This window comes from Psittacula echo, assembly GCF_963264785.1.
Source record: "Psittacula echo genome assembly, chromosome: 11".
Taxonomy (NCBI): Eukaryota; Metazoa; Chordata; class Aves; order Psittaciformes; family Psittacidae; genus Psittacula; species Psittacula echo.
This window is the reverse complement of record NC_137746.1, coordinates 11,977,690-11,996,950: the sequence shown is the minus strand read 5'-3', so window position 1 is coordinate 11,996,950 and position 19,261 is coordinate 11,977,690. Positions and strand designations below refer to the sequence as shown.

The 19,261-nt window shown below is 40.4% G+C and overlaps 2 protein-coding genes across 3 annotated transcripts in view; one reads left to right on the top strand and one right to left on the bottom strand.

The window, feature by feature from the left end:
- The window catches only part of FABP6 (fatty acid binding protein 6), a gene marked incomplete at its 5' end in the record, with an annotated part of 38,739 nt that extends 30,850 nt beyond the window's left edge, over positions 1-7,889 (bottom strand). Inside the window, 3 exon segments of the mRNA XM_080626841.1 lie at positions 5,830-5,863; positions 5,867-5,917; positions 7,764-7,889. Coding sequence (XP_080482967.1) covers positions 5,830-5,863; positions 5,867-5,917; positions 7,764-7,889 — 211 coding nt within the window.
- Positions 7,824-19,261, top strand: part of PWWP2A (PWWP domain containing 2A) — a gene marked incomplete at its 3' end in the record, with an annotated part of 37,495 nt that continues 26,057 nt past the window's right edge. Inside the window, exon 1 of one of the 2 annotated variants that reach the window (XM_080626840.1) lies at positions 7,824-8,564. In XM_080626840.1, coding sequence (XP_080482966.1) covers positions 7,879-8,564 — 686 coding nt within the window. In that variant the 5' untranslated portion in view covers positions 7,824-7,878. The remainder of the gene's footprint in view (positions 8,565-19,261) is intronic. The other variant, XR_013957777.1, reaches the window with a different exon arrangement.

Genomic DNA, 19,261 nt, shown 5'->3' with positions numbered 1-19,261 from the left:
ACTGTGCAATTTGGTCCCTTCCAAACAAAAACACTTTAGAACAGTTACGATCAAACACAAACAACTTCCAGCAGCTTAAGAGACTGAAAGCAGTCAGCTGAGACACTGCACAAGACGTTGGATTTTAGTCCTTCTGTGCCACAAAATGAATAACAGCTTACACAGCAGTAAAATACACCCCCTTGTGAGGACTTCTTCTAGAAGGACTCTTTCTTGTAGAAGAGAAACAGTGTTTAAAGTAAGTGTTCTATCTCTCCCTTGGAGTGGATTCATGGCAGCTGCTACAGTTTTTTGAGTCACACACTGGGCAATGTGTTAAAGCACTGTTACTTAATCATATGCTCATATAATTTACAAGTGAAGTTTACAAGTCCCAGATGAATTAGGTACTATATGGGCTTAGTTAAAAAAAAAAGAAAGAAATGGAAATCAAAAGCAACAACTCATAAAACTCTGAATCTTCTTTCCAACTTGCTAATCAGAGTGCTTTTTTCCCCCACCTCAGTTCAGTCATAAGACAAAAGAAAACTTCTTCAATATTCAGTGTTGGATTACCTAAAAAGAATAACAAAGGGACAGTTATGTCCTACTGAAAACGTTTTCTGTTTTCAACTCCTACACAGGAAGAAAAAAATTAAAACCGAAGGAAACTAATTTTCAGTTTCCTTAGATCTTAAATTCAGTAACACAATCCCCAGGTGTGCTGATCTGGCACTAAGGGCCACCCAAACCGATACACTAGCTAAAGTTCTGCTTTTTGCAAAGCACAGAAAATGCAGAACACATTATTTTAGAACTGGAAAATTAAACTTTCCTAAAACCATCAAGGAAAATTAATAAAAATCATATAAAATCATTACTTATAGAACACTTCTATAAGTAATACTCAAGTCTGCTTAAAATAATCTAAGCAATTTGATCCCTGAATAGTCAGAAATTGCATTATGTTTCATATAAGCCCTGAAAACATAAGTATTTTTTTAGCTATGAAGTTATTCAGAGCCCAAGGCCGTTATGTTTTCGAAATATGCTTAGCCTTAGCATCAAAATCAAGGCAAAATGAAACTGGATCCCTGAATAGAATGGTCACTCACTGCCCAAAGAGACACTTGTTAACATATGTAGAACTGTTCTTACATCTTGAGAATATGGCAGTACAGGTGATAATCAGAATTTCAATGTTTAAGCTCTGAAACTTAAGTTCCTGAATAGTCAAAAGGACAGATGACTTCAGAGCTAGCTTAGCATCCCTTTCTGAACCACTGTCCTGACAGCGATACCTTTCTTTACTAAAAGAGCTCCTAAACTGTCCATTTAATCTAGGCACTTAAAGTAGGCCATGTAAATATCTTTCTCTATACCTAAACCACTACTGAAAACGAACTTTCTTAGTAATTTAAGCCCATGTTAACCACCTGGTCTGCCAACAACAGAGGAACAGAATACTTGCCCTGCCTGCCATGCTTGATGAAGAGGTTGTTCAGCTCAGCTGCCAGCCAGGTTTGCAGATCCAGTATGGTCACATTTTAGCTTAATTTTTACTTAATGAGTCTCCAAAACTCAATAAAATTTATTGTTCTAGCTGGGTACTACAAAATGTATCATATAAATGAATGAATTCGTTCCACCCCCCTAACATTTAGTACTGAAAATAAGTAATTGTGAAGAGAACTAGCATATACATGTGAGAAAAGGACTGGCACTTTATCTACAAAGAAGCAGTTATAAACAATAAGTTCATCATTTAATAACAATGATTACTGTATAACAGACACTATAAACCTAGGTTTCAGAGCATGATGACTTTACTTTTTAAAATTTATACTAAACTATTGAAAGATCTTTCAATAAAGACAGTTATAATGTATGCATGCAAAACTAGAGATAAGGTTTTAGCTGCCAAAATATGAAACAATAATAATATTAGCAATTTTGCATCTTCAAAGTGATTTTATTTTATCTGAATGGAAAAATATATGGAGATATATTGTAGATACCACCAGTACCTACAGATGCACATTTCAGAAGAAAGCAGAAATCAGATTAGACAACAAGCTCTAAACTCAAATGTCTTTAAAATGATAAAGTGTAAGACATGTCAGCAGCGTGCTAATGTCACTGCTTCAACCCAAGGGCTCACTCACAGTTGCAAATTTTCTAAGCACCCCCAGCTATTGGAGATGATTTAAATCAATTCTCCATTCTGGGGCACATGTGCATGCAGTGAGATTTTACAAATCCTTTAATGATCATTTAAAAACCTAACAAATGAGTTCTACATTCATATGGCTTCAAAAATCAGTTACCAAACATTCAGGAAGGAATCATTGTTTTTTCCTTCCATACCAATTTTCTATAATAAATCAATGATGAAGTTTCAAAATAGCTTAAATGTAATTAACAATTGTTTTAAGAGCATCACTTTCCTAACATTACAGAAGCAGTGAGTCTGCAGCACATTCAAGACCCAATCTTTACTTTCTGATTGCTTGCTTATACTCCTGCATTGCTTACATACATTGCCTTTCATTGGTTACACTTTTTAAATAGGAAGGCCTTGAAAATGTCACAACAATAGCAGATCAAACACTGAATAACATTAAAATGGATTTATTAACACAGCGTAAAACCCTGAGGTTTTTGTGAGACCTTGCTTCTCCTAGGGGTCACAGAAGCAGATTACTCAGTGACAACAGCAGAAGCTATTGCCACTATGATTCTGAATGACATAGGCAGAAAAGCAGGATGCTTCCTGTAGCACACTATTTCTTGGTGTTGCTGCTGAAGACCCAGCAAAGACTGGAGCTATTGGATGTATATAAACCACAATATCTTTTATGTGAGGAGTTACAAAGTCACAGCAAGGTTGTCAGAACTTCAGATTGTAAACCTCTAATCTAAAATTCTTACACCCTGGTCTACATATTAGGAAAAGTATCTACAACCCTACCAAGACACTATAAGCACTCCCTTTAAATCCACAAACTATTTTATAGCTTTCATACGCCTATTCTAAGACAGATCAGTTGCAGCACGAACAGGCATAGTGACCTCACACATATCCAGCTAGCTTGGATATCAGTAACACTACAAACTCCAACTGCTAGGTAATTACCAGGGTGCAGCCTGTTCTGAGGACTGCTATCATAGTTTCTGTTACTGGGAGCTAAATCAGCTCCAAGGAAGATATTTGTAGCTATGCTGCAATCACACACATTGGCTTCACTGCAACCCTGATGACACTCCATTTATGTATATTGTTCCATTACAATCTTGCATTTTGTGTTGGCTCTTTCATGGTAATGCCCTTCTATAGAACTTGGTGCCCAGAGAATGACGATACCACTATACATCATCTTCAATGATACACACTCTAACCCAATGCACTAATTAATTGAAGCACACATACATACCATGACTATTTACAGACATCAAAATTTTCCATTCATAGTTAAGTCAATGCAATAATATGTTTTGGTCATGACTGAACAAATCAGTATCACTAATACTGAGAAGCAATCAAGTCTGCCAGACCCGATCCTTACTGCATCCCAGCTTACCCACAGAAACAATTCTTTCACCCATCTATACCCAGGCATACAGATACAATCATATCTGCTTCTTACAGGCATCATGCAAGCACATCACATCATTCACTCACTCAGCCCAAACTTCCTACAACTTCTTCAGCTACCCAACCTGTCAATATGCTGTTAACACATCTTCACAGAGCTTTGCATTTTTCCTGCCTCCAGGTTAATAATTTTGTTTGCTCCAATTGTAACAGTTCCTTTCTCAAATCCAGTTTCTTATTTCTACTTCAGTCCTTTCTGCCACTTGCTGAACACATAGAGACTTGTTTTAATCTACAGCAAGTGGGTTAATACAATTTCTTTCATTAACTTCATTCATTTTATTTTGGCAGTTTCTAAAGCTTCCAGGATAGAAACAAGGCCCCAACTACACCAACCACTATACAAACCAGCCACAGAAAGACAAACCCTATCCTAAAGAGATTACAGGCTGCATTTAAAATAAACAGAAATTAAACGGTCATGAAAGGAATTTGGGATGAAAAAAAGATTATATAGCTAATGCTTTTTTGTTTATTTTACTAGTTTCATCCTGCATCTACACGCCTTTTGTTAGCATACTTTCATTTATGAAAGTAGTGCCTATGGTACTACATTTCTGTTGGCCATTACAGTGGTATATAAATGTCTCTATTTACATTTTTTAAAAACCACATACAGCACCTTTCAAGATTCAAACAGAACTACAAAAGAGCTGTTTACATTCTATTTTAAGACACCCCGCCCCCAGTACTTTAAACTGCTTTGGTCAAGCACATAACCTCTTCTGTTGTTTCAATGAAACAATTGAGAATGTTAAGAAGCCATAGACCCAGATTTGTTTCCTACACTGATAAGGATTGCCAGGGATTCCAGCAGATGTAAAAGATGTTAGCTAACATTTTAACGGTCTGCCGCAAGCAACACCTGCTGAAAAGCCAGGTAGATTTCAGTAAGCACTAACCTGACAGACCTTTTGCAAGTGGAAATCTTCCATTTTACGCCTACTCTGTACCTAAGTATGAACTTAGCATAACAAAAAGCCTGCTGGGCTGAGCTATTGGATCTTAATGTCCCATCAGCTCAAGGGCTGAGTAGTCTCTTTGTATTAGTTGGTAATTTCTTGTAGGCTCAGAATTTACTGCCATTATTCTATGACATGGCACATCAGCACCAGAGAAATGCACTGTGGATAAATGAACTGACTAGCCAGCACAATTAAAATCAGCAACCTTACAAAGTATCTACATGAGCCATGCTGGTTTATATAAAAGGCATGACAGTTCTGGCCTACCTTGGGTGAAAGCCATCTGGCAACTTTGCTTCTGCAAACTTCTGTCTGAGTGCAAGTGTTTGTAAGCTTTTGAAATATAGTACTACATCTCCTGAGTAAAAAATAATAATTACAAAAAATTAGAATATGTGACAATACATACCTCTGTACCCTGCCAGCCCTTCCAGCTAATGTTATGCCTATTCCTCACAATATCAGTACTGGGATGAACAAATAGATTATTACTAGTGTAAGACAGTAATAAGGAAAGGAGCATTTGAGCAGATGACCATACTTTAATGTGCAGAACAGTCCTGTGCAATGTGTGGCTTGGTCTGTTGAAATACAGTTGGAATACCTCCAGGCACAGTGAGGTTCTTTGCGTAGGTGAGCAATGTAAAAACAGTTCTGGTGTTACGTATGAGCTATCCCCACTAATGTGTTTCTTTAATCTGTCCTAGAACTCATCTGAATAAGGTAAAACGTTTCTGGGAAACAAATCATCATTTTCTACATGTCATATGTGTCATAACTGCACAGAACAAAAAAAAAAAAATAATGTGAGGAAAGAACAGCAGAGGCCTCCTTCCACTCCTACAACCATTTCTTTTATACCATGCTGCTTCAAGATGAGAACTCTTTATGAACCATTTGCAACTCATCTGAACCTTCCAGAGCCACTACTGTATTCTACTTGGCAGAACATACAGAAAACCCTGAAATCTCAAATCTAAATTAAAACTAAAAGCCTTGCGCAGAGATAGCTTTGAAATGAATGTAACTCAGTAGCAACACAAATCTCATTATTCTCCAGAATTCTGGCAAAGAACATATTCAGCCTTACGGGTGCCTAAACAGTTGCCATTTTCAAAGCATTATAGCCTCAGGATATGGAATACAGATCGTTTACAAATACGGTCTAACGAAATTGTATCAAAATTATTTAGGAAGTAATATTATGGTAGGTAGTTTTGGAAAGCTTACCAACTCTGGTTTCTTTCAAGCCACAGATCATACGCTAAATCCATCTGCTGTTTCTCTGCGAGACAGACTGCCAAAGCTGCAAGCATGGCTGGAAAAAAAGAAATCTGTAATTCAGTATCTACTACTCCTTCTCCCGATAAACACATTCTATTTTACCCACCCACACTACCAAACCATTTAACAGATATGGTAGTAAAACACACAAAAAAATTATTAATCAGTTTTATCTTTAGCAAATTCTGTGAACTATATTTCTAATGTATTTGTCCCCAAAAATGTGTCTAGCTATTCTTGCTGATGTTCCCTTATATTGCTTACAAGCTTTACGCCACAATAACAAAAAACATTACTTTCCCATGTAAACCACTAGCAGATACAAAAGGAAGAGTCTTTAGGTCTATTACACAAGTCAAACTACAATCTGGACAACAGAGAAGTCAGTAATTGCCTTTATTACTTATTAAAATCCTATCACTATCAGCTTGCAAGATCATTTTACTTGCATACAATTGTACAAAATTTTTTTGCTGTTATAGAACACTATTCCATGTCCTAATTTATTAGTACCAAAAAAATTCTTTGCATTACTGTAGTCTTTTAACTACATATAACTCACATTTCTTACAAAGAAGAAAACAGAGTGTAACATGAAGCCCTAACTCTGATCATTTTTTTTTCCTTATAGTTCTTGCAAAAAATTTGTTAGTTCTTCATGCCCATTATTTATCAGTTTTTTCACTTGACAACCCGGGGTGTAGCTGTTTGCACATGGCTGGTAGCAACTTTGAAGCCTGCCAATAAAAGTCACTATCATGAAAGAAAAGGAATACTTTAAACAAAATCTTACAGAATTATTACTTTTCAGAAAATTTCATTCGTTGCTAAACAATAAATCTCTTGTAATAGCACTAGGAAGAGTAAAACAACTCACACTGTAAGAGCACTTGCTTTTTTGTCTACAGCTGCTCCCACTTTCTTATCCATCCTTCCTCCGAACAAATTGCTGCTTTCTACAAAGGACTCGACTCCCTAAAATGCAGAATCATGTATGTAACAGACAAAATCAGCTTTTTTATTAATTTTTTTTTCTTTTTAGGAAATACATGATTTGCTACCCCAGGTGGGTGGGGGAGGAAGATAGGGGCAGAGGAGGGAGAGAGGGTATGCCCACACGGTAGCAACTACTGATCCCACGAGAAAAATCACGGATTGTGAACACCTTGGGGGAAAACGTTGAGACTTTTTATCCCATTTTCAACATTGCGCTTTTCACCTTTACCTGATGTACCTAACTCATGCTACTTAATCTTGTAAAGCGTTCATTTACCTCACAAAAGACACCAGGCCCTCTCCCTTCCGCACATTTTCCCCTGTCCTCAGCGACCCGCCCTCTCACCACAGGTTTTCACTCGCCCACCTCTACTCCCCTCAGAGCGGGCCCCGCTCGCCCCCGCACCACGGGGGCAGGTAGCGCCACACGCTAGTGGCACGCCCCGCCTGCCACACGGCGTGGCGGAGCACGGGTGAGGTGCGGGCGCGGCCTCTCCCCCACGGGGCTGCCCCTCCCGGGCTAGCTAACCCCGAGCACTCCTCTCCCGCCCTCACCATCTTCCCTCACGCCCTCTACCGGCCGCCGGCCCGCAGCACCCACTGCGCGGCTCCTGATCCGCGCCTCCTTCCTGACGGACGTTCCGCGCCGCCAATTACCAGCCTCCCGCGGGAGCGTCTCCTCCTGCCGCCAATGAGGCGGCGGAGCAGCCTCAGGGGCCCAACCCCTCTAATCTGTAACGGCCTGCAAAGCACCAAGCCCCTCCCCTCCTTCCTCTTCCCGACTCTTCATTGAATGAAGACCCCGCTGGCCAACCAGAAGTTCCTGCTGGGCTTAACGGACTGCTCCGCTCTCCAATAGAAATAGAGAATCGCACCGCGCCCGCCAATAGGCTGCCGGATGCTCGCCTAGGAGGCGGGCTTTCCCTCCCAGGCGGGCGGGGAAGGCCGTGGTTATCGATCCCGCTGCTGGAGGGAGGCGGCGGTGAAGCAGCAGAGAAAATGGCGGCCATGGCTGCGGAGGCGGCAGCAACTGCAGCGGTGCCGGGCGATGGGGGGGCCGGTGAAGCTGAGCCCGAGATGGAGCCTATCCCGGGCAGCGAGGCCGGCGCGGACCCTCTCCCTGCCGTCACCGAGGCCGTGGAGTCGGTGGTGCCTGATGGGGAGGAGGCCGACGGGGGAAAGGTTGCTCCCGGCGAGGCCGAGGAGCCGCCACCTGTGCAGCGAGCCCGGAGCCCCGCCGGGACTCGGGAGCCGGAAGCTGAGAGGACGGAGAAGCTGTCGTCCTCCACCCCAGAGGTGGACTCGCCCCAGGCCGAGCACCGGGGAGCGCCGAGCCCGGAGTCCGAGGAGGAGCCGCAGCCCTGCCCGCCGCCTGCTGGGCACCCCGAACTTCCCGAGGAGGAGCCGCAGCCCTGCCCGCCGGCTACTGGGGGCTCCGCGGAGCCGGAGCCCGGGGAGGAGCCGTCCCGGCCGGAGGAGGAGGAGCCGGATGCTGCTGATGCCGCCGCTGTCGAGCCAAAGTCCCCGGTGTCCGTGGCTCCGGCCGGAGGAGAGGCGGAGGTTCCACTGCTGCCCGGCTCCGAGGTGCGGGTCACCCTGGATCACATCATCGAGGATGCCCTGGTGGTCTCGTTTCGGCTGGGAGAGAAGCTTTTTTCCGGGGTCCTCATGGACCTCTCTAAAAGGTGAGACCTCACTGGGGAGCCGTCCTGAGCCCCCACCCACCGACTGGGGCAGCGAGCGAGCTTGAGGCCGCCTGACAGCGCTGCTCTGCGCCTTTCCTGCCCAAGGAGGGGGGGGCCCTCCCCTGAGGCCCGCGTGGGCTCTCTCCGCGGCGGTAGTGGCTTGGGCAGGGGCCTAGGGGCACGATGGCAGCCGCCCGCTCTCCCTTTCCATCCAGGGTCCGCCTGGGAGCACAGCGGCTCCTGCCAGCGGGTCCTCCCCGGGGAGCAGAGACAGCAGCCCACGGGCATTCTCCTTGACCCTTCTAGCAGAGGGCGGAGGGAGCGTGGCAGGGCGGGCAGGTTCCCCTTCCCCCCCGCTTCCCGCCTGCCTCCGGCCTTAAGGCGCGGAACGGGGAGCGGGCCCTGCCGGGGTGCGAGCGGTGCCGGCGGCTGTCCCCGTGGGTACCCGCCTCACCGTGATGTCCTTGACAAAAGTAGTCCCGAGTGGGAATGAGAAAAGGGGGGAGGCCGGGAGAGGGGCGAGCACATGGTCACTTCCTTTCGATTGGGTTGGGATTAACGTCTGGCCTCCAGCATCCCTGTCTGCCAGGGAAAGAGGACCTGAGTTACACATGCTGGCTTTTATTCCAGCCTTTCTACAACCGTAAAGACCTAGAGATCTGATTGACTCGTGCCATATATTGCCTTGGTAACCTTATTTTTCAGTACATACTGTTTTTCAGAATAATGATTTTCCAGGCAGGCTATTACAGCCCTGAAGTACAGTTATTAGTACTGATTGCCCCTTCTATGCAATGAATGAGGTGGAGTTTAAAAGGTTCTTAAATACCCTTTTTTTGGGAGGCCTGTTATGTATCACAAAATAACCTAAAGCCTTGTCAGACCGTAAGGTTTAGGGGTTGCTTCTTTTCATTGCCTTCCAAGGAGTTCTTGGGAGGCCAGAAGTCATCATTGTATATCTTATAACTAATCTTAACTACTATTTACAGGTGAAAATACCTTTCTGGTTTAGTGTTTGTTTTCAAGGCATATAAGGACTACGCAAGTACATGAGAGAAAAGTGAAATCTGACCAGAGTTGTTATTTAAAATAATTGGTATGCAAAAAATGCAGTGCTTAGGGGTAGTTTTTTTCCCCAAAAAATTTAAGCTCTGTGTGTGGTCATATGCCTTTTACCACTCCCTTTTACATTACTAGTAGCTGTTTAATAACTTGCTGTGATATCAATATTGTCAGTGCTTTCTAAAAAGAAAAGTATTAAGCTTCACACTTGCCCTGGGCCTCGCTTCTTGGTTTTTGAAACAAAAGGCCTTTTCTGAAACCCAGGTTCTGGATAATGTTATGGAAGCAAGTTTTTAAATTCGTCAGTAGTTGTGGTTTGAAATGCTAAGTTACCAGTTTGTCTTTTGAAGCCAAGTACTAAAATGTGATCTGCAAACTGTACTTGCTTCTAGTGTGAAATCTCAAATGTCTCAGAGCAGGCCAGAAGGCATTACAGCTGAAGTTGTAATGCTACTTAACATCGATTCTTTTGTAGGTCTGAAGTTATATCAGCAGGTTACATTGTTGCTCTCGTTAGCAGAGTGAGAGCACACGCTTGTGTACTTCTATGGGTCTATATGTATGAAGAAGGAAAATATCAGTTTCTCCCTTACTTCTGAAAGACATCATATCTTAGTAAACATGCATTGACCACAAACATCTCATTCGCCTGAGGTTTTCTTCTGCATGAGAAAAGGATCTTCAGTGCACATCTACTGCAGCTCTGTACAGTGAAGGTCATCTGTAGCATTCAAACTGTGGGCTTTTGCATTGTGGCTTCAGTGGAAGCATGCATCTCAATGCCCCTGTTTTTCAGCTCAGGCCTTGGGGCAGGTCTTCACAGTAACAACTGTGGAAGAGTGATACATGAAGGCTTGTGCTGTTACTCACAGATTGTCCTTTGCAGTGCACTTCCTCCTTTCTCTCCATTCATATGATATGTGACTTCTTTCAGAGGTGCTTGTGGCATGGGAATCCAAAAGGTGAAATTTAAATTCTAAAAGCCAAGCTCTTCAAGAGTGCCCGGACAAGAAGAATTGAATTTCAAGACATAGGGTCTACAGTATTTGCCTGGTGACAGGTAAATATATGTAGATGAATAGAAGTCTCTGTTCAGGTGTCCCAGGGCAGGAAATGAAGTGGTAAGCGAACTCTAGAAATAAACCAAGAGCTTGCTACTTGTAAGAAATGTGAAGCACTATCAGAAAACAGATGGCCCCAAGATTTAAACGGGTATTCAAGATATAAATTTTATTCTAGACTTTATAACTTTGGTGATAAGTGACTGAATGATAGTACAGTTTAGGTATCAGCTTTTCTTTCCTTTTTTTTTTTTTTTTTTGTTTTTGTTTAGCAGCATGTGGGCTTGTAGAACATTGAAGGTTTTCATGAACTTCCTTCTCGATCTGTGGCAGGCCCTGGAATTCTTATAACTAAGCTTTTCCACTGGACCGAAAAAGAAAGCTGTCTTCACTAGCTCACTCAAGTACATGGGAATAGTCTTACTGATCTCTTTTGCATTAGAAAAGTTTGTATCTTAAAACTGCCAGTTCTTATTAAATAAAAGTGAAACTTTGTATTAGAATTTACTCACTCAGTAGCTTCAGAAAGTGGCTGATGTGTTCACTGCACATGCTAATACTGTTTTCATTGTATACTGGGAAGAAACTAATTTCTAGTCCTCTTTGGATCTTAATTTCTGCTTTCCCATCCAGGGCAGTGAAGGTGCTACTTCAATACAGTACTAAGAAGAGTAAGTTTTAATGACTGTTTTAAAACCTGTCCACTAGACACTTTATTTTTTTAGCCTTCTCAAGTCTTGTTCTGCATTACTTGTACTTCAAGGTGAGAGAAAAGCAAGAATGTCCCCATATATTTCTGGTTTTAAAGGGTTTTTTTGGGGTGGGTTTTCACTGACTTTGCATTTTATTCTTGTGGACATTGATATGAAGTCAGTGGTGTTTGTATTAAAGGTCTGGTTTCATCTTCTTCTCCCATATGCTGTAAATAGTATGTTCATTTAGGAATTTATAACACAAGAACACAAGCGCATTGGTGTTCAGTGGACTTTATTCCTACATTTATTTGAGGTAAGGAAATATTTTCTCTGCCTGTACTAATGACAGTCTCAGCAACTGCACAGAAGTTTTGAAAATCAGCAGAAAATAGGAACCCCCATCTGAGTCCCAAATCCATTTCTTATGCAGTAAATAATAATTTAGAGGGACATATTCCCACTTTTGTTATTATAAAGGCTCATTGCACAAATAAAAAATGTGATTTTACTGTTAAAGTTTATTACTACTGTTTTCATTACCTTTTAAGTGTTTTATTGTGTGCTAGGGTAAGGTTCTGAGTTCTGCAGTGTATACCTGATGGAGTCATGCTGGTAGGAGAAACAGGAATTACAGCCAACCATCAGGCAGGCAGGAGAAAGCAATCCTGTCTTACGTTTTTGGGGTGGATATTGGAATGCTTCATGCATGTAGTTAACTTCCCATTCCATTGTACAAACTGCCATTGAAATCTCCTTAGGTATAGGGCTTAAATAGAGCTGGTAACCTTGCCTGTCTCCAGCATTTGAGTAACACTGCTTAGGGTATATGAGATGTTAATGCCACCTGCTGGCTCAGAATTACTGTAAATCTTGCTTTGCACCTGGAGGAAGTAAACAGTATGGAAATACTTGATGAACATAGCATTTGTAAACCTGAAAATGTAGGATTAAGAAGTCCTGGGTTTAGTTTGCTCTTCTAGGATAATTATTTCTACAATTCTTTTTTTTCTTTTTTTTTTTACCTTTCCAAAGGTTAAGGGTAGGAGGGGGTTTAAATTCATATTCTGTTGTTTTGTCAACAGTCAGGACTTGGACTCTATTGCTTTACCATTTCACTAAAATTTACCTTCTAGTCCTAAATGTGATTGACACGCATGTCTTCCTATTGTCTTTTTCTCCAAGCTGTTTCCCTTCTGACTTGTGTGTCATCATAATAGCTCTTGAGGGAGAAAGGGAGAGCAAAAAGTTATTTTGTGACCTAAAAGCCTTAGGTATCCAGAATATGCCCAGTGTGTTGCTAGTAGATGGGTATTTGAAATGATATCCTAATTGGGGTTTGGTTTTGGAAGATAAGGACTTCCTGCAGCAAGGTACACATGAACTATACGATGAAAACAAACTTGCAGATGGTTTCAAATTTGTGTAATCCTAGTAGCAGTTTTCAGTTCCAACATTCTTTCTTGGCAACTCTTGAATTCTACAGTTTTCTCCATTTATTCATGGAACTTTCTATGCAGAAGAATAAGGATAAATAATGAACTGTTGCATCCATTCCCTAGTTTGCGTTGTCTCAATCTGCAGAACATCTGTTAGCTTTTAAAAATAATTTACATTTAGCACTTCTTGAAACTTGAGGTCTGTGAATGCTCCCATTTTGTTGGTATCAACTCCACGTGGTGAATCTAGTGTGTTGTAACCATGTATGTCAAGAAAGGTCGGAGGCGGGAAAAAATAGTTCTCTTGAATTGATGCAAAAAGGGAAACAGCAGAAGTCTTACTTGAAAAGAATGTGGCACCTTTCTCCTTGCTCTTAAGATCACTTTTACTAATAACTTCATTTAATAAATAGGACAATACTTGGTTGACTTTGTATGGGGAAGATTTAAGTTCTATAGAAGTACTGATGCTCTATGATAGATGTTCTCAACAGTAAAAAAAGTTGTACTCAGGGTTGTGGACTGTTGAGCTTCTTGGTTAGTTGGGTTTGGGTTGTTTAGAACTTACACTCAGTTTGCAAGGTGTTCCTCCAGTTCATCACCTGTTCTCTTGTTGCTTCTCGCAAGTGTAAAGGGTCTTGGTGAAATTCTAGTGTTTAAGGAATATCTGTAACACTGATATTTGCTTTTGTCCCCAGAACACTGGAAGCACAGGAGTGATGTTGAGTGTGTGTGTGTAGTTAAATTGTGTGTATCTTTCTGTGACTGACAGAGGCTGTAATGAATGGTATAGTGTCAAATTAAGCCTCGCTTAGAAGACAAGGTTGAATCAGAAGACCTTGTGATACTGCTTTCAACCTAAATTTTTCTATGGTTTTGTAGTATTTCAGCTTCTAGATGAAAATAGCTTTTCTTGTGTCCTTATCCAAAATTTTATAGAGTGCTGTTTGTGGTCACTTATCAAATGTTTTTTCTAAAGGTGTACTCATTTCCAACCTTCCACTTGGAAAGTGAAGATGGCTAACAAAACTGGGCTGGCTTTTAGGATTTTGCCAGTATAGGTATAATGTATGTTAAAGCTGCTGCTTATACTGAAAACACTTACCCATCTGCTTCTGCCAGTACAAGGAGTGTGACTTTTCCCTTTCTCAAACCAGTAAGTCCTGATATTGCTGGTAGAAAAGGCATCTCTGGATTATGGCTCAAACTTTCCTAAAACACTCTACTACTGTTTTTGTTGGACTGTGATGAAAAAGATAATGATTAAACTGTCCTCTTCTGGTGTGCTTTTCTGTACTCAAACAGCATGGATTGCCAATGCTTTCTAAGAGTTGCTTGACTTGCCTTTTGAAGTGTTGAGAGGCAGGGCGGAGGTGAAATTGTCAGTATGCTTAATAATTTTTTTTTCTTTATACTGGTGAATCTCACCCATCTTGATGCTGAATTGGCTTACAGCTCATCCATTAATAAATGATACCATTCTCTTCCACGTGTCTTTGTTCTGACTGGTATGTGAATGATCTTGGAAGTGTACATTCAGCTTTAATCATAAAGTTTTGCAATTGTGTAATGCTTCCAAATATATTAGCAAAATATCTACTTTAAAATGCAACTGACTTGAAACTAGTAATGCTAACAGATGTGAGAATTAAAATTGATAATTTCAGTTTAAACAGACTTTCAGCTTCATAAGCATGCCAGTAAAATTGTTATAGTTAGCGGGAAGCCTAAACTTAAAGTAAACTTTAAAAGATAGAATACTTTTATATCCTTGATAGAACTCCCAAGTTACAGAAAACCTTCCAGTGAAAAGGTGAGAGGTAGCTTCCCACTTCAGGGAGGGAGAGAAGTGATTATTTTCATACTCTTCAGGTTTATCAGTGTATAGAGATTCTTCTGCCTCTACAGTGGATAGTTCTTCTGCATCAGCATCCTGACTACATGGACTTCTGTGGTTTGGTTTCCTGGAAGTTGAAGACTTCCAAAGGGCTCCTAACTTTTCGGAGAGGTGTACTGTAAGCTAATATGGCTTTTGTTTGGTATCCACTAGTTGGTTTTCACTTGGTTAGTGGTTGCAGTAGGAGACCCAGGTGATGGTGGTTAGGAATTATTAAAATTAGCTACTGCCTTGGGTACTTCTAACCAGCTTTCCTGAGATACTCTGTGAAACTCAATTCTACACATACCGTGCTCTTGTCTTTCCTCTGACTTAGAAGTGTGCCAGAAACAAGAGTTTGGATTTCAGGCAAGTGTACCTGTCTGAAAACCACTAAGCAACAGTGATTAGTGAAAGTCTTTGAGTAAGTGGCCTACTAGTTTGTTTAGATGTGGATTGTCATGTTACTTAATTCGGTTTATTGCATCTTTAACAAAATTTTTCTTGATTCTGAGAGTTTGAGAGGCATCATCTATTTTTGATGATCTGTTATTTCCTAAGAGTCTCTCACACTTCAGTCCTTTGCCATGTTTTTAGAGCTCTGTGAAATATGCATTTTCTAGTCTATTTAGCCTTGTGTTACATTGCTTGGGAGGTGAGTAAACCACTGAGTTGATAGTTTGGCTTCTGTATGCTTTTTTCAGTAAGGTGCCTGCCACCATACAATGTATTCTATATCGTACTTTATCACACCACGTAAATTGTATATTAAAAATAGGTTATTGCATAATCTGTGTGTTGAGTGCAGGTTATTTTGAAAAGTTCTGAAATATTTTGTTCAAATAGCTATGATCTAATTGTATGTTACACTGAATATTATAATTTAAACCCTTAGTTTAGCTACATGCATGAAATATACGTGTACTTAGCTCTACATTATTTCAGCGTATTGTTATACTCACAGCATTTAGTGTCTTTGAATTTTTATCCATGCAATAAAAATTGTTTGTTATTTTGCAAAAGCCAAGACATGCAACACCAAGGATGGTATTGAGTATGAGATTACCATAGTCTGATTTAGTGGGATGAGCTTTGAACACAGTTATTTACAACAGACTTGATTTAATACTCATCACAACACTGGAAGTTACTGTGCTTTGTTGATGTTAATTTAGTGTGTTCACAGTGGAATACTTGTGAACCAATTCAGTGGGTCTTCTTGGCAGAACAAGGTGCTTTTTTCTTTCTTTTTCTTTTAATAGAGAAGTAAAAGTTAGATGTTGGAGGCTAAAGATGAGAGCTTAAGACTTTACATAGTAATGTAAAAACACTTCGCCCAGGATGTATTTTTTAGATGTTTATTTGCATACAGTTATGAATTTAAATGGTATTTGTTCTTTATCTCATTTATTTTTAAAAAAATACTCAGTACTGTTTTGCATGCAAAATGAATAGTAATATGTATTCATTGCAGTAATTCTGCTATACAACTTAGATTTGAAAGAAGTGGTTTTATTTTGCTTGAAGAAGTTAAGTTTACATACCCATAATACAGATCTGCAATACAGATCTGTGTAGCTTTAAGTGACAGTCTTCTAGGTTTTATACCCAAACTCTAGCTATACATAGTTACAAAAGATGCCACAGCTACCTATTCATTAACTTGCAGTTGGCAAACTGTGGAACTAAAACCTGACTTTTAATCACGTTTCTGTCTCTGCATACCCTAGTCAATTGATCACTGGACTGCCTGACTTGATCTTGTCTACATCATTAGTCTCTTATTTAAATATAGCTCCTGATATTCCTATTGCTATTTATGTCTTTAATGCATATGTATATTGAAGTGCTATGTATAGCAGAAATATAATTAGATCCTACTGATTGCACTGGTTACTGGTAAAACTTCTTGGAGATGAGTTTCTTACAGTAGGTCTTGACTGTCTTGTCTTTTAGAGGTGCCTTTTCAAAGCAAATAAGAGCCAGGATGCACCTTTATAGGAGAGGAAGCTGGCAGCATGGAAAACTGGTTCTAATTTTGAATAGGTATGAAGCAGCCATGCTCTGCTTTCACAAACTGCCTTATATTAGGTTGAAATACCTATTTCTTACTTTGCTTTTCCTAACACTTTGATTTTAGATCCTTATCAACTAATCCTTCTATTCCTTCAAGGGCTAGTATGAGGTAGAACTATATAACACAAGTGGGCTGTACAATGAACAGCTGAAACTTATTTACAAATGGATTATTTTTTCTTTTCCCCAAGCAAACAGTAATTGGAGTATGTCTTTCCAAGAATAGTGTGTTCTGGAGGAGAAGAATATTATTGTAGAGACAGATGATAACTTGGCATCAGTATACTAAAAAAAATACTTAGTTTGTTGTTAGAATAAAGACAAGGCAATTCCTAACAGTACTTAAATGTGCAATATGTGACACAAGAAATATGTAGATAGTCTCACTGATGGTTTCTTTTAAGAGGTGATCTACTGCCAGTCATTGGTCAGTCATTGACCAATGTGCATCAGTAAATGGCATGATACAACTGAGTTACATTGCTTGGATTTTTTTTTTTAACCTTTTTTTTATATGGTAGCCTTTTAGTCCCTCTTCATGTCTGTTGTAGATGGACCAAATTTCTCAACTACATACATGTAGCACTCCTAACTAGTTCAAACGTGTAGTTGGTATAACAAAAATTACTGTGACTATGTGAAAAGCGCTTGTCTTCAAGGTCCACCAACTGGGTGCATGTAAGTAGGGCTTAAAATTCTAGTATGTGCAATAAATACTTGTGTTTGCTGTAGAACTAATTAGATGCTGTGTCATGCCTTGTCTTGAATAGGTTTAAGGTCTTCATTCTACTGCTTTTTAAAAAAATAGGCCATTCTTTGTTTTGCCTTCACTCTCTTACCTTGTTGCTTACCTTCATTCTCTCCTGTTTCATTCCTAAGGTTTTCTGCTGCTGTTCTCTCTTCTCAATTTTCATATTTTTCACATTTGTCCAAGTTGCACAGCTGGAGATCTTCACTCATCAAGGAGGAAACAGATTATCTAAAAACTGAATGTTTATGAATACAACCTACTATTGGATGAGGCCAAAGAGAAGGCATACTATGCTCAGCTGCTGAAAGTAATAGTCACTTGGCTTGCCAAATGTATCTTGTACTTCAGGTGCACTGTGTCTTGACTAGTCATGTCTCTATGTATTGACACAGCAGTTACAAGAATAGTCTCTTCGTTTGCTCTCACATAATCAGGCAATATCTGTGAATGTTCTCTAATTCTACAATTCCTTAATTTTAAGGTAGAGAGGGATGGGAGATTCTAGTCTGTGTCTTATAACGGTACCTTTTGTGAGCCAGACTCTGGCTTCAGAGATTGTCTGGATTGGTTTTGTATCTTGCTAAAGCAGGTTTGTTGCTTAGATAAAAATTCCACTTCAGCTGTTTGGCCTGTGTGTAATGCGGGTGCTTGAAGGAAAGGATTAAGGTGCAGTATTAATCTTCAGTGCCTTCATGGTATCACTCATGCTGGGCTTTCCATTAGGCTCTTTTGTGCCTTTGAAGTACTAATTGTACTGGTGTTGCTTGTGAGGCAGTAGAAAGAAGATCTAGAAGAAGAGATGAAGGACTGAAATGGGATCCTTCTGGAGAACCTCCTTATAGTCCTTTTAATCCATTTCTTCCCTGGTCAGTGCTTGATTTCGTAACATGGAGTCAGCATAAATCTTTTCAAGAAGGAGCGCTTGTACATTGAACTATGGAAATGTCTTGTGAAGGGCTAGGAAATGCAGTTCCTGAGACAGTGAAAGAGTTGTAAGTGTTCTGCATGGGTTTTGCCCATTTGATATCACACTCCTGTCTTGTTCTACTTTTGAGGTTTTTAGGATTGGAGTTTTGCTCAGTAGAGATCTGGCTCTGTCTTGCTCTCAACTCTTACAGTAAATTAACTTTTCCCCAAATCCTGTTACCGTTATCAGGTAGTGGAAGATGGGATCTGGATCTTATTGCTGTTAAAGAAGCTCAGGTTCTTGATGCAAGTAATACTGATAATATTGCTAATTTAATGATCAGCTGATAGTTTCTTTCAAAGCCCTACTTGGAATTGAGTAACTTACTTGTAATCCTTAGCAGAAGGAAAATTGTTTGTGGAAAAGCAACTTCTTTACACTTGGTGGACTTCTGGGACTTCAGGGAACTTAAAACTTGCTTATGAATTAGTCCTTTGTGGTTCAGTGCCAGACTGTAGGCTGAAGAAAAGTGTGTATCAGCTGCGAAATGTTTATAATTCACTGTAGCATCGCTAGTTCAGTAGACTGCATTTGTTTAGGCTGCTCATTTCTGGAGGGACATGTGGAATTCAGCTGGAGTTGTTCCAAACCTCAGAAATGAACTTTCATGGGATGATGGGATATTTTGTGGTAAAAAGCACTCATCAGCAGCCCACAGGTAGGGATGGGACTGCTCTAACTGCCCACCTGGGCTTCTGCCTCTGTCTCCAGAGTTCAGTGGTATGAATGTAATAGTATCAAGGTATAGGGTAACAACAGTGCCCATGTTGATA